Source organism: Platalea leucorodia, assembly GCF_965183815.1.
Source record: "Platalea leucorodia genome assembly, chromosome: 8".
In the NCBI taxonomy this organism is placed as follows: domain Eukaryota; kingdom Metazoa; phylum Chordata; class Aves; order Pelecaniformes; family Threskiornithidae; genus Platalea; species Platalea leucorodia.
Window position 1 is genome coordinate 55205469 of NC_138830.1, and position 13392 is coordinate 55218860.

Below are 13392 nucleotides of genomic sequence, written 5' to 3' on the forward strand. Positions count from 1 at the left end.
ATCAGCTATTGAATAGCTTTTTAAATTTTTGTTGCATATTTATCATAAGGATTTTTGTAGATTATAATAAACTATCCTACTATGCTAATCCAGGCTTTTAAAAAGAATAGTAATTCTTCAGTTCTTATCGCGAAATAGTGGCTGTTGAGTCTCTGGTGTATATAGTTAACCTCTTTCCCACATTTGCTGCAGTTGATACTATAAGTCATTAGGTGATATAAACTGCTATCCAAGTTATGGCTATCTTTTTTTTTTTTAATTCAGTGATAAATAAATTAACATTGTAAACCTCCAGGATTGTTACTGTCTTTAACTGAAGTTAAGAGCTACCTGTCCCTTCCTGGAAATACACCCTCTTCAGGTCTGACGACCCTCAATTTGCAGGAAGATTGATTTTTATTTTATTTTAAATTTTTTTAGTAGCCAGTTTGAAACAAAGCCTGTATTGAGGAATATAGTATCCTGAAAGACGTATGGTATATGGTTTATTTTCTAGTTGCAGGTACATTACTCTGCCTGCTGTGAGCCTGATCTCATGCACTGAACTCTAGGCCTGAAAAAATATTTCCCTGGAAGCAGATTCAGCCCTCAAGACAACTCAGCAGGCAGCTCAGCGTAAAATTAAGCCATGTTTTGGGGGGTGAGAGGGAGTGGAGTGTTACAGAAAACGTCTTGAAAATACAGTCAGCGATTTGGGGTGTTAATCAGAATGTATTATGAAGGTCTTATTTGGAGAAGCTTTGGAGTTCATCAGGTTGTCAGAAATTCTTGTCACTTTCTATAAGCAAGCCAGGTTTATTTCTCCTTCAGCGTATCTTCTGTTCGAGCGTCTTTCTGGGGCCTCGTCCAGCAGCGCCTCTGCTGCGAACCTTTAAGTCTGGGAGTGGCTGACAAAAACACAGATGAACTTTTGTCATTGTTTTGGACTAGACCCCGTGGTATCAATAAATTAACAACCTTTCCCTGTCGCTTTCTGTCATCAGTCAATGGTCCTGTGTGCAAACATTTATTTTAAATTACCAGTTCAAGTGTCACGTCTCTCGCTTCAGCCAATAAAAGTTCTGTTTAAAATTAATGGGGTTTGTTTCATGAAGAATGGAGGGTGGTTGTGCTGCCCTCATGTGAATGGCTCTTTCATGCAAGTCCAGTCTGTTTATGTCTGGGCACGGAAGGGGTTGAGGGAAAATGGCACAGTGGTCTCTGATCTGTTTTCCCCATGTTCCTTTCAGGTACGCTCACAACTATGGAACAAGGTCAGCACTAACAAAATGTCAAGATCATAATTAAAACTTCCTGACTTTAGAGGATTTTACCCCTTTTTGTGAATTTAAAAATTGTGTTTAGAATCTCAAGTTTTTTAAAGAACACGTAAATAGAAGTAAAATTTTGATAAATTCTGGTGAAGTGGAAGTTTGACGAAGGGAGTCAGAATTTGAACTGCCATTCATAATTGCATCGATTGGTCCACAATGCTTTTACTTTTCATGCCTTTTGGGGCCTCTGTTTTCAGTTTCACTGTCTCCCATTGTTTGTTTTTGTTTTAAATCCTTACTGCAAAGCAGGTGATAGAGGTTTCTTACACATGCATTCGTGTACAAACACACGCACATTCACTCTCCTTTTCAAGTTGAATGTGTGAAGTCTGTTTTGTATGGTTTTTCTTAAGGAAGAGAGTTAGCTGCTATCACCTTATAATGCCAGCAAGTGATGAGTAGTATTTTAGTCTGGAAGAATTGTGTGGCCTGAAATATATATAAGTGGATAGATGAAAAACCCAAGTACCTTCTTGAGGTGTAGTAGACATGTTTATCTGAAAATTATGGTTCTGTCTTGCATTCAAAAATTCAGTTTATGAAACTGAATAATCAAATAAAGGAATTATTTGATTAGATGTCAGCCCCTCTTTATCCAGGGCTGCATAGTGGTAGTTTCTTTGGCTGCAGTGTGGGGGGAAAAAAAAAACCCCAAAACTTGACATCTTTGATTCCCTGAAAAACACGACCATGCTTTCCAAAGTCTCCTAATTTGTCACAAGAACTTGTCAGCCACAACATCTTGAGATTGATTCTGGTCCTGCATAGTAGTAAGAATACCAATTTCCATCTTTTTATTTTACCTGCATTGAAACATGCATTTCATGTAGAAGTACCTGCTACGAATTAAGTGGACTTAGGTGATTCATTATATTTAGGATCAATACAACTTTATATTGAAAATAGTTGGAGAACTCTCATGACTGTGATTTTTGTCGTTATTTGCTGTATCCTGCGAGATCTACAGGAGCGGTGCTGCAAACAATGGTAATTCTTGCTTTGGACATTTCTGCTGGGGATTTAGATGTTTTGAAATTAAGCTTGCCCTGTTGGTTGTCTCTCTGGAGTTTTTGTTACAGACCATCAGCAAGTGAAGTTTTTAGATTTACTCCCTTCACTATTGGGAGTTAAAATTCACACAGGACTAAGGAGAAATGGTATCTTGGATTTAAGAAACTTGTACAGAAGTGTTCTCATTGGAATTTTGCATTCCATTATTGTTGCACTAAGATATTGAGGAGCCAAGTGTTTAGTAATTTGTTGTTGGGATTTGATAAATTCAGCAACGATGTATAACTTCCAGATAGCGTTTAGGTTGAGAGTGCAAGGTCAGTTATGGAATTAAAATAACAATTTAATACTAACATCTCATCTGTGGAGAGTTCAATAATTCATGCATGTATGGGATAGAACTTAATCTATAAAACTTTCAAACTGACCAAGATTTGAACTGTGTTGATTCATTCTCCCAAGTCCCATTTTTCTGAAGTTAATGGTTTCTGATGAGATATTGTTTATAATAGTCCAATGATTCAAATGAGAGCCGAGCAAGTAGCAGCTGATAACTTATGTCTGAGAAATGGATGCAGAATGTGTGGCCTGGATCTTTTTAATTGTGATGGTAGTGTTTAAAATGTGCATGTGAGGCTTAAAACACTAGAAATAATCTTTTAGAAAGATACAAATTTTGAAATCTTAAATACAATGCCAGCTAAGATTTTTCAGCAATATACACTGAAAATGAAGTCTTAGGTAATAAACTTCCTTCAAGTTTTAGACAAAGGTTTCAGTCTTGTAGATGCATTACGAGGCTTAATATTTTACTATTTGCCAGGTAATCATACAGTAAGTTTTCCTGGTTGTTACTCTTAGCCCATGACAAATGTGAAATCCTGTAAATTAGGAGGTTTAAAGCATTGGAAGTAATTTGTGCTTGCTCTGAACCGCATGTGGGTAAACAGTTTATTTATTCCCACTTAGCTAACAGACAGGAACTTTGTCCTGTGTCTGAGACCGTAGTGAATCCTTTTATTTTCATTTTGTGAAGAAAAACGTTATGTGAAAGTTATGACACCAAAACCAGAAACGCCGTTGTGTGAGGTCCCTTGTGGTGCAATATATTGCTATTCACAATAGTAAGCTAAGAAATGAGAGAACTGAACGCGCACAGAACTTGCTCCTTGTGCCAAGACGTTTTAGAAATGGACATCCTTTAATTGTAAGGGTATCTGAAAATGAAAGAGAGGTGCGTACGTGGGGATCAAAAAGGCTTTGAGTTTTATGCACGGATTAGGGGGACGTTTACTAGTGTAATTAGTGTCCAAGAACATTTAAAATCAATTATAGTAGTATTAAAATATGGGTTAACCTACCCCCTTGCCAAATCCCATAAGGTCAGATTAGATGAATTCTGGGGAAAGCAGAACATTTGCTTTAATTCTATGGTTCCACGAGCATAGCCAGCTATTGCATTCAAGAAATAAATGTAAAGGGTGCATGACTTGAAATTCGGTTCAGGACAAATGCCTTCGTATGGCTCATGCTTTTCCTTTTGCCCAAATAAACAATTGAAAAGAATTATTGTGTTTAATGAAAGTGGACAGTTTTTAACCTCATGAACGTTGTAAAATGGATGAAAATTAGGTTAGGATTATATTTTAGTGAAACTCTAAAAATCTTAATATATTTGAAGCAGTGCATCGGATTGTGGAAGCATACGTTGCATACTATATATTTTCAGAAGTAATTTATCAAGCATCCAATAAACAGAAGGGGGCAGAAAAGCCTTATATATTCATTTGGATTCCAGCTTTGAGAATTTACATATTTTTAATGTTACAGTCTCTGGGGATGCTTGGGAGTTTGAAAATCCAGCAGTAAGAGCACTCCCTGGAAACTTTTCCTGCAAGTCGGGGTATTTAATTCTGTGAGTACACCAAAATGAACGAATAAAGAGGAGAGCAGCTAATCCATTTGTGACCAAAGGGGGCAAATTTTCATCTTCCTTTGGAAATGACAGAAATTTAAGTTGTGTTTCAAAATAATTTGCATACCAGTTTGCACCAGATTAAAGTACCAGTAATACTGTTTTTAAAAGTTGCAAAAACAACTGGTCTTGCTACTTAAGGAAAATAACACATAGTAGTGTAGTTTTAAAAGAAATAACCTACAGTGGTTTTGGAGAGTCCTAGTTTTACTTTAAGCAAGGTGGAAAAGAGCTATAGATGGATTCAGAGCTTCAAAAGGATGAAACAGCCTAACATCTAGCAAGGTCTCGGCAAGGTTGGTAAGATGGCAAAGAGCCAGTCTTCCATCTGCTTTATTTGGCAGCAGATGCTATTTAACTGATACGTTTCCAAACGTAAAAAACACACTGTTTGGAATCTGAATGTCTTTCCAAACAGAATTTTCCCTTTTTGTGGAACTGTACGTTTTTGCATATCTTTAGCTCAATCTCTTTGTTCCATATTGAAGGGTGGAGTATGAGACAGGAAATCTGCTCCTAATAACTTTTAAAATTGTATTCTGTGTAAAAAGCGAAGAGTGGTGTTTCTTTAACATCCCTCCAGGGTATATGGAAATTAAAGATTCAGTACCAGCTCTGAGTAGCAGCATCCTTGGCCTTTCTATAAAAATGCATGTGTGATGGCAAGTGTACATAACTGGGTAATTATGAAAAGCAAGAAAAACAGAGATACATGATGGCAATTATTTAGGAACTGGCTCTGTAGGAGCTGTGTGTTTGAGTTCTGTTTGCAGAAACCTGATGTTGTGTTTGTTTGCAGTTTGTTATGTGGTGACCATCAGATGCTGTACTTCAGTTGCTGCAACGAGTGTCCCGAAAGCCAGCTTAAATGTTGCTTCCTTCACCCCCAAACTTCTAGAGCCACATGAGTCAGACTTATGCTGATGTTAGATATTAGAATTTGTAAGGAAATTTGGAAGATAAATCTAGAAGTAGCTAATCCTAATAAAGGATTCAAAGTCTTTACTTTTTGCTTCATGCAGTGTTTTCTAAACATACAGCAAAGTCTGTTTTAGTTCTAAGGCTGCAGTAGATGATTTCATTCATAGTAACAGTGTTGAAGATCAGTCAAGCCTACATATTTTGTTATGGAAAAAGACTGTCCTGCCCTTACAGATCAGCTTTTCTCATTTCAGGTTTAATACAATCTCCAGTAGGCTGCAGTACTATTATTTATCTAGTTCAGGAAGTTAAGGCTCAAAGAAGGGTAACAACTGTAAATGTCTTTCTATACTGTCTGAAAAAAAAAAAAAAGATATCTTTGCTGTTGTATTTTTATGAGTACATTTATCTTTGAAGAGGCTTTTAGGAACCTGTTAATTATTTAAGTCATGACCTGTCCTTTTCTTGTCCATAGTCAAAAGTAGAAGACTAATAATTAATGCCATTTCTGCTATAGTATTTTTCAATCCTAGTTATGCCGCTTGCACATGGCCTGCATGTACTGGTTTTTGCTGCTTTTGTGTATCTGCTTAGGCCAAAAGGTTCTTTGGAGGCTGTGTTTCACTCTGCATTTAATTTTTATGGCGTTTCAGTTGTGTTTGAAATAAGAGAAATTGTTTTCTGGTTGGTTTTTTTTTTTTCTGTGTTTTTTTTGTTTGTTTTTGGTTTGTTTTTTGTTTGTTTGCTTTTTGTTTGTTGTTGTTTCTGGTTTTGTTGTTGTTGGTGGTGGTGGTGTTTTTTTGTTTGTTTTTTTTTTTTTTTAAACCCCACAGGGTATGAAGTTGCTTGTGTACCCATACAGGTGTTGTAAAATCCCTGAAGTCACAAGCTTGACTTTTGAAGTGGTAGGTTCTTTGGGTCACCTGTAGCGTTATCTGGCTGGGGGTTAGTTGGTGATCCAGTTAGAAATGGGTGTTGTCATTTATGAATGGTTACACTTGATTGTACAGGTGTGTTTAGCTTTTCTCAGAGCAGAATAATCCACAACAGATTGTAACAGCTCTTAAAAATTGGTCTTAAAGCTAGTAATTCATGTCTTTCTGATTGTCAGCCAATTCAGAGGCACTCTCTGTAGGTAAGGCTGAGTACAATAAACTCTGTATAGATAGATGTATTTTGTAACTTGGAAAATGTATGGCTCTTACTTATTTGAGCTGAAAATTTGATGTTAAATGTTCTTAAACTGTTAACAGTATGTTTTAATAAATGCTGCCTTTGCTTTATCTTTATTGTAAATTGATTACAGCTTTCTCAGTTTTCAGATCCATGAATCTCTCTGCAGTGACGGCTGGTGTACTTTGGCATGTCTGTTTACAGGACCTAATCATTAGCGCTGTCTTTAAAATGTCTGCTCTTATGTGATGTTCCAGATGCAAAGAATCCAAAGATAATTTTTGATGAGTGAACTCTTACTGAAAATGATGGATAACGCTGCTGCTTTTCTGGCACTTGGCTGTGACTAGGCGAATGCACGGTTTAGGGACATTAAAACTTTAACTATTCACGTGCCCGTACAGCGCCCTGCCCTACAGCAAGTGTCCCACTGGTCCTCATCTCGGTGAATGGTTTGGTTGTTGGCAAGTTTGCTCTCTCCTGGGAGATGAGGAGATGCATTCATTTTTTTGGCATAAATCCAATGTAGCTTTGTGTGTGCTTTGCCGATTTGTGGTTTTGTTCATGTATACCCATAGTGTAAATTCGTAAGTTAGTTTTCTCATTCCTATTTGGATAGGGAATCTTAACGGTATGTGCAGAAGGCAAGGAGAGCAGGCAGTCATCAAGAGGAAGGAGCATTTTAACATTATCTTCCTAAATAGCAATGAAAAGATCCAAAGAGTGGCTGTTCCTACAGATGAACACAAGTGTTAGTGAAAGATAAAAAAGAAAAGGGGAAAAAAAAAAAGTAAACCACCACACTTCTAAAATGGTATTTTTCTCTATCGTTTGAAAAACATTTAGATATTCTTCATGGTAGGGCTAATTGTGAGATTCCGCCAGAGCCCCCACATATGCATGAGCTATACATTTAAGTCTTCCTGTTTGTCCCCAGCAGTAAACTGGAAAATACTGGAGTTCCAGGTCTCTTTCCCAGACTTGCTTTCCTTAAGGCTGTGTTTGGCTGGAGATCTTTAGTACAAGAAGTCTGCCAGCATTAACTCCCAACTCCTGCCTTCCTGATCTCCTCTCTCTCTGCATCTCCTTCTAATTTGTACACGAGAGGAAGATGAGAATGGTATCCTCAGGAGCCCTGCCTTCCAGATAAGCAGCACGCACTGCGTGCGCGTTGTAGCGACCAGAAACTATTATATAGACAGGAGACAGCAGTTCATGTGGCCGTGGCTAGCCAAATGTCTCTAAGCTGAGCTCTGTCTCCGAGCTCTTATTTACCTATTTGCAGATGTTCACATGTGCAAAGGAGGCTCAGAAATGGTCTAAACAGAGGACTCTCTTTTTTTCTTTAACTGGTTGAGCACTGCTATAAATATTCCGTTAACTGGTCTGTATTAGTGTGTCTAGGACAACAAGAAGAATAACTTCTTGTCTGAAAATTGCAGTCCGAGTTTTTCCATAAGTAATTCTCGTCCATTTGGAGAAAGGCTTTTGATCTTGTACCTTGTGGAAGACAGAAATGTCAGTTAGTTTTGCTTTATTTTTCTCTCTTTCTAAATGAAAACCTCATCTGGGAAGAGGAGGAAATGATGGTCCCGGTATTGCCAGAAGTTCTTTTATGTCATTGGCTGCGTTCTGTGTGATTGACAGGTTATTGGCAATGAAAAACCAACGGTTAAGACTAATGATCATATCTGTGACTCACACGTTTTCCATACCGAAAATTACCTTTGGCAGCAATTTTCTTATGCAAAATATAGAACATCCTTTTATATTTAAGAAAAACAGCAGAGGCTAAATATGCACGCTTGAAAATCATTATCTGGTATGTTTAATTTTTTAGAAATATTTTCACCTGTTATTTAACAGATTATTTGGTAAACTGCATTTAAAAAAATTTCCCAAAATATATCCGTAGGTTGCACACATTTTAAATATTTTACTAAGTTGTGTCCAAGAATAGGCAAATTGCAGAACCAGTCTCTCCAAGTTCTTATAGGGAAAGGAATATATGAACACAAATGGAAAGTACTGAAGCCTATGCAACAACACTGGCTTTCTGAAGCACTCCCCCTGACCCCTCTTAATATTTTCTTTCCATCTTCTCCATGAGTATAGTACTGCCAGCACTCAGAAAGAATTGTTCCATTTGGGATCTGAGTGAATATCAGAAGCTTTCTTCTTTCTTCGTGACTTTTGTTTTCTGTATTTTAGTACATAAGTAATGCTTAAAGCTAATTCATCTTCAGTATGAGCTGTACAGACTGAAAAAAGAAATTAGGATAATCCAGTATGAGGATGCACTAGGCTGTAATAAGTTTTAATTATTTCCTCTGATGGATTTTGTCAGGCTGGCCCAATATTTTGACTTTACATAGAATTACTTGTTTAATTTTGTGTATGTTCAGCAGATTTCTTATTGTTGTCTCTTTAAACGAATAAATCTGAAAACAGAGAATAGAACATCTCACAGGAAGGTTAATGGGAAGCACATTCCCGTATCTGCAGGGAATCTTGTGGGCATCCGTTTCTCCTGTGTACAAGTTGGAGTCTAAGACAATCCTGTGAGACTCTCCTTCTTCAAGCATAATGGTGCCTTTTTGCAGTGGTCCCAATTGTTATTTTGTTTTTCTTCCAGATAAGTGCTCAAGTTTCACAGCATCAGCTCTGAAAAATTTCTGCCTCATGATGCCTCGTTGTCAGAATTTGTCAGCAAATTCTGTAGCCGTTCCTGTTCCATGTAGAACATGTACCAGAATTTTAGTTTCTTGGTTAACGTTTATGACGGTTTGAATGGAAAGGTTACCTCATCCTCCTCATGCAGACTGCTTTTGAAAGCATCGTTCTTCAGGAGTTAAGCATTAAACATGAGAAATTCCTTCTCCTTTAAGACTGCAAAAGAATTTGAGAGAGTTTTACTGGAGTCTCTGTGTCAGTAGATACAGAACACAGAAATAATGTTTTATCCAGCACTCGTGATTCCTGGTAACAGACAAGAAACTTCATTCGGTTATTTTCAAACTAGATGCAGAGTTCCTACGCAGGCAGGTTAATCACAGAGAAAGGTTAATTGGTGGTTGTGGATTTGTTGTGCTGGGTTGAACGTTTCCAAGGGCTTATTTTAGCTGTTCTCTACCACCGTGCTTTCTGTGTGACTGTTTTCTCTCTAAACTGCTTTATAGATTGAGTCCTTGCAGCTTGATAACAGTTCATTTCCAAATGTAAAACAATTGATGGACAATTTGGTGGTAGTTGTGGCTTGTTACAGAGGTTTCTCTTGTGTATGTGGTGTCTGGTTTTGCCTTTGTGCTGCATAGCCAGGAAAACATGTGTCACTAAAATGGTATGTTTAGTTAGTGGCTCCTCCCAAAACAACTGTGAATGTAGATTTTTCCTGTCGATAATCCACTCTACTAACTGGGAGAAGTTAATTCTTAGAGAGGAGCCAGTGTTTTCATGGCTGTTTGTGTAGGGATAAATCTGAAAAAAATGTTTATGCAGTGAAGTAAGCAAGCTTGAACATACACTGATGCATTGAAGAGGGGATGAATCTGTGCTGGTGGGTTGTAGAAAAGTATTTCCTTATTCTAGATTTGCTTAAATTAGCTATATGCCATCCGGCTCACTCTCTAGATGGTCTTCCTTAAAAATGAATAGTCTTAAAGAAAAAAAAAAAAAGGGGCAACAAACACACCCCCCACCCCCCCTTATTTTATGTCAAGTTTTAGTGCTAAGACTCTTTTTCAAATATAAACTTAATAGGAGCAAAATCCTAAGGACTTTATAGATGTAATTTTATTGCATTTATCTCTACAGCTGAAATGAATTATTCAGAGTGTTCATTAAAAATAAGCTTTGGTAAGTGACATTTTAAACAGGCATTCAGAAGTGATTGCAAGAAGGATGGTGATAAAGAACAGTGTCTAAAAGGAAGTGTAAAATTCTTGAACGTTTTAAACTGGCCTGTAAAAACTTCAAATGTAGCTATTTGGACAATTTGGGAAATGTAACAAGAACACGTATGGCTGCTAGGCTGGGGGACTGCCAACATTGCCACGGATCGGGATTTTATCCAGTATTTGGTGTGCTTTTTTTTAAAACATGCAGTGCTGGCATTGAGAAAATAGGCAGAAGTTGCCATTTTTTTTACAAAAACAAGAAATGTGTGGGTTATTTTCCTCTTGATAATGGAGAAGAATTTGAAAAGGTGACTATGAAAGCATCATAAACCCATATACTCTAGATAGCAACTAAAAAAACCCAACAGAAATCCCCCATTTATTGCTTAATACAATTCGAACTTCACATACACGTGAAAAGCTATAGTACACTCTGTACTTGTCTGTGATTAGACAAACATCTTCCAGAGCTTCTCAAGGTTTGCAATCCAACAGATCACTGGCAATCCATGAGGAATCCCATTTGTTGCTAGCAACAGATGCAATTACTGTAAGAGGGAGGCAGGGCATTAGGCCCTGGGGCTTTTTGTGTCCAAAAAACCTGTGGTCAACCATTTTGTCTGTGCCAAAGTTGAGATCCATTTGTTGTTAGCTCTTACGACAGTTTCTTATCTTTTCTTTAGGTCTTAACGATGGATATTGTAGCGCTTGAAGTCTTACGTAGACACATGAACATTCAAGCACACAGATGCTGTATTACAGCTGAAATAAACAGAGAGTTGCTATCATCAGATTTGTTTAATTTGTGTTTCAACAATTAGCCAAGGAATACAGTTAGGAAAAATACATGACCATCAGTCATGTTCGAGGTGCTGGACCAGTAAAAACAATAGTGGACTATTTACTGTGGGAAGCAAAGAGAAAGAAGAAAGCCACCTTTGTCACTAAAACACAAATTTTCTTCTAAGTTCTCTCCTTAAGTTTACCATGAGCACAGTGGAACCAGTCTTAAATATCAAAACCGTGCCTTACAAGATTGAATAATGGTGTGGGAATAATGGTAATAAGCTGTGAAACTAAATGAAATGATAAGCTGCATGCTGGAGATGATAATTTACTTCGTACTTACTTAGTGTGTTTTTCTGTGCAATGCTTCTCTAGTTATTTTCTTCTGCATTGTCATCGTAAGTGAGAGAGAAGGCTTTCTGGTTTCTCACACACTAAATGCGTTTCTGTTGTTTGTTTTAGTCTCTTGTTTATGTGAAATTGCACAGAAGAAATAGTTTAGCCTTGTTATTATTTAAAGTTACCGTCTGTCCCTGTTCTGCTCTGATGCCCCTAGTACTGTTCTCACCCCCCAGCCCTGGAAAACAATACATGCTTTTTAACTAACCTCATCATCCTATTTCGCAATAAATAGTTTTACATTTTTTTCCCCTAGGAATTATCCTACTGAAAATGGTGCATTACCATGTAAGTTGGCCATAGTATCTCTGAAAATGCTCTCAGACTTTTCAAAACAAGAATTTGGTGGCTCTTTGCAGCTGTGACTTACAGACTTTCTCCTGTGTATCTTGAGTTGATGAATTCTTTATCGCTTTGCCAGGGGTCGTGGACTTTTATATAATTCCATTGAAGCCGTCCGTCCTCCGAAAGAATTTTGAGTACTTGAAATGGTACAGATGTCAAATTAGATGGATTACCGGCTTTAGCATTTGATACATAACCGTGATGCTGGGAGAAAGAGCCAGGCTCAGAGGCAGTCTCTGTTTTTAAGTAGACTATTTAAACCATAAGACTGTGTTAATGTATTATTTATAAGGTTTGCTCCTTTACATTCCATTTTCCTCTCTGATTTTTGTCTTGTAGCGTTGTCCCTCAGACCACAGTAATACTGAACAATGACCGGCAGAATTCAATTGTAGCCAAGATGGTTGGGCAGGAAGAACCGTTGAGCAGAACAGCGGATTCTCTGGAAAATATCCTTAGCAAGTTAGTAGCGGTTACGGGAATCCTCCCCCTTCGTTCCCTCCTTTGACAGACCAATATCAGTCTCTGCAGCAATTTGAAGTGGAAAATGAGGAGTGTTCTAGGTAATAGCGGGGGGAAGAACATTGAGCCAGTACTTGAAAATTTTATCAGGCTGACAGTTCTGCCTAGGAAAACCTCGTATCAGCAGTAAAGGTACAGAGCGATGCTTCACTCTTGATGGGGAAAGAACATCTTGGGGATCTGGCATTAGTTCCATGATAGTTGACAGCTGACAGTTAAAAGAAAGAGTGCCCATAGGTGTGTATTTTTTCTATGGATGCACGATCACTTGGGAACATGCCGAGGTCCTGTATTTAACCAACTGAAGAAGGAATATTGAGCAGCCCAGGAAGGCTTGTTAGAATTTGCACTATCTAAAGCAAATTTTAAATTAAGTGGAACTGGAGATTCTGGGTAGAAAATGTTCTTAAATAATGTGTTTTTATAAATTATTTATTTTTTTTTGTTTTGCACACTGGGCCTAGACTTTTCCATTGATGCAAATTTAGAAAGTGTGCATCTAAAATTTTTTATTTCTTCTGCTATTTTCCTTCCATTTTATTTTGCTGGATAGCTCTGAGTTATAAACAGGAGTAGGCTTGTTTAAAGGAGTCTGCTTTTATAATACATTTAATTTTGTCAATTAGTGCTTTTATTTCCCTTATAACGAAGCTATTCCTGATGAAGGATCGTGTTTTCTCAAAGTTACGTGCTTTTCTCTTCCATAGTGCTGTTCCTGGACGTAGGCAGAACACCATAGTGGTGAAAGTTCCAGGGCATGACGACAGTCACAACGAAGACGGAGAGAGTGGCTCTGAGGCCAGCGACTCAGTTTCCAACAGCGGACAATTAGGAGGCCAAAGTATTGGGAACAATGTCACGCTTATTACGCTGAACTCTGAAGGTATGCTGATCTAACTGTAAGGCTGCTTGAGCAAAGTAAATGTGGTGGTGGAATGAACTAAGATTCAACTGGGAGCTTCAGAGATCGTATCGTGGGTCCAACCTTGAATTGTTAGGTAGTACAGCAACCATCAGATAGGAGTGAATGAATCTGAATGAAGTGCTTGGT

The 13392-nt window shown here is 37.8% G+C and overlaps 1 protein-coding gene across 6 annotated transcripts in view; it reads left to right on the forward strand.

The window, feature by feature from the left end:
* BANP (BTG3 associated nuclear protein) overlaps positions 1–13392 on the forward strand; it is a 154413-nt gene that overhangs the window by 24473 nt on the left and 116548 nt on the right. For all 6 annotated transcript variants that reach the window (XM_082320301.1, XM_082320305.1, XM_082320303.1 and 3 more), the window contains exons 5-6: positions 12159–12281; positions 13049–13224. In XM_082320301.1, coding sequence (XP_082176427.1) covers positions 12159–12281; positions 13049–13224 — 299 coding nt within the window. The remainder of the gene's footprint in view (positions 1–12158; positions 12282–13048; positions 13225–13392) is intronic.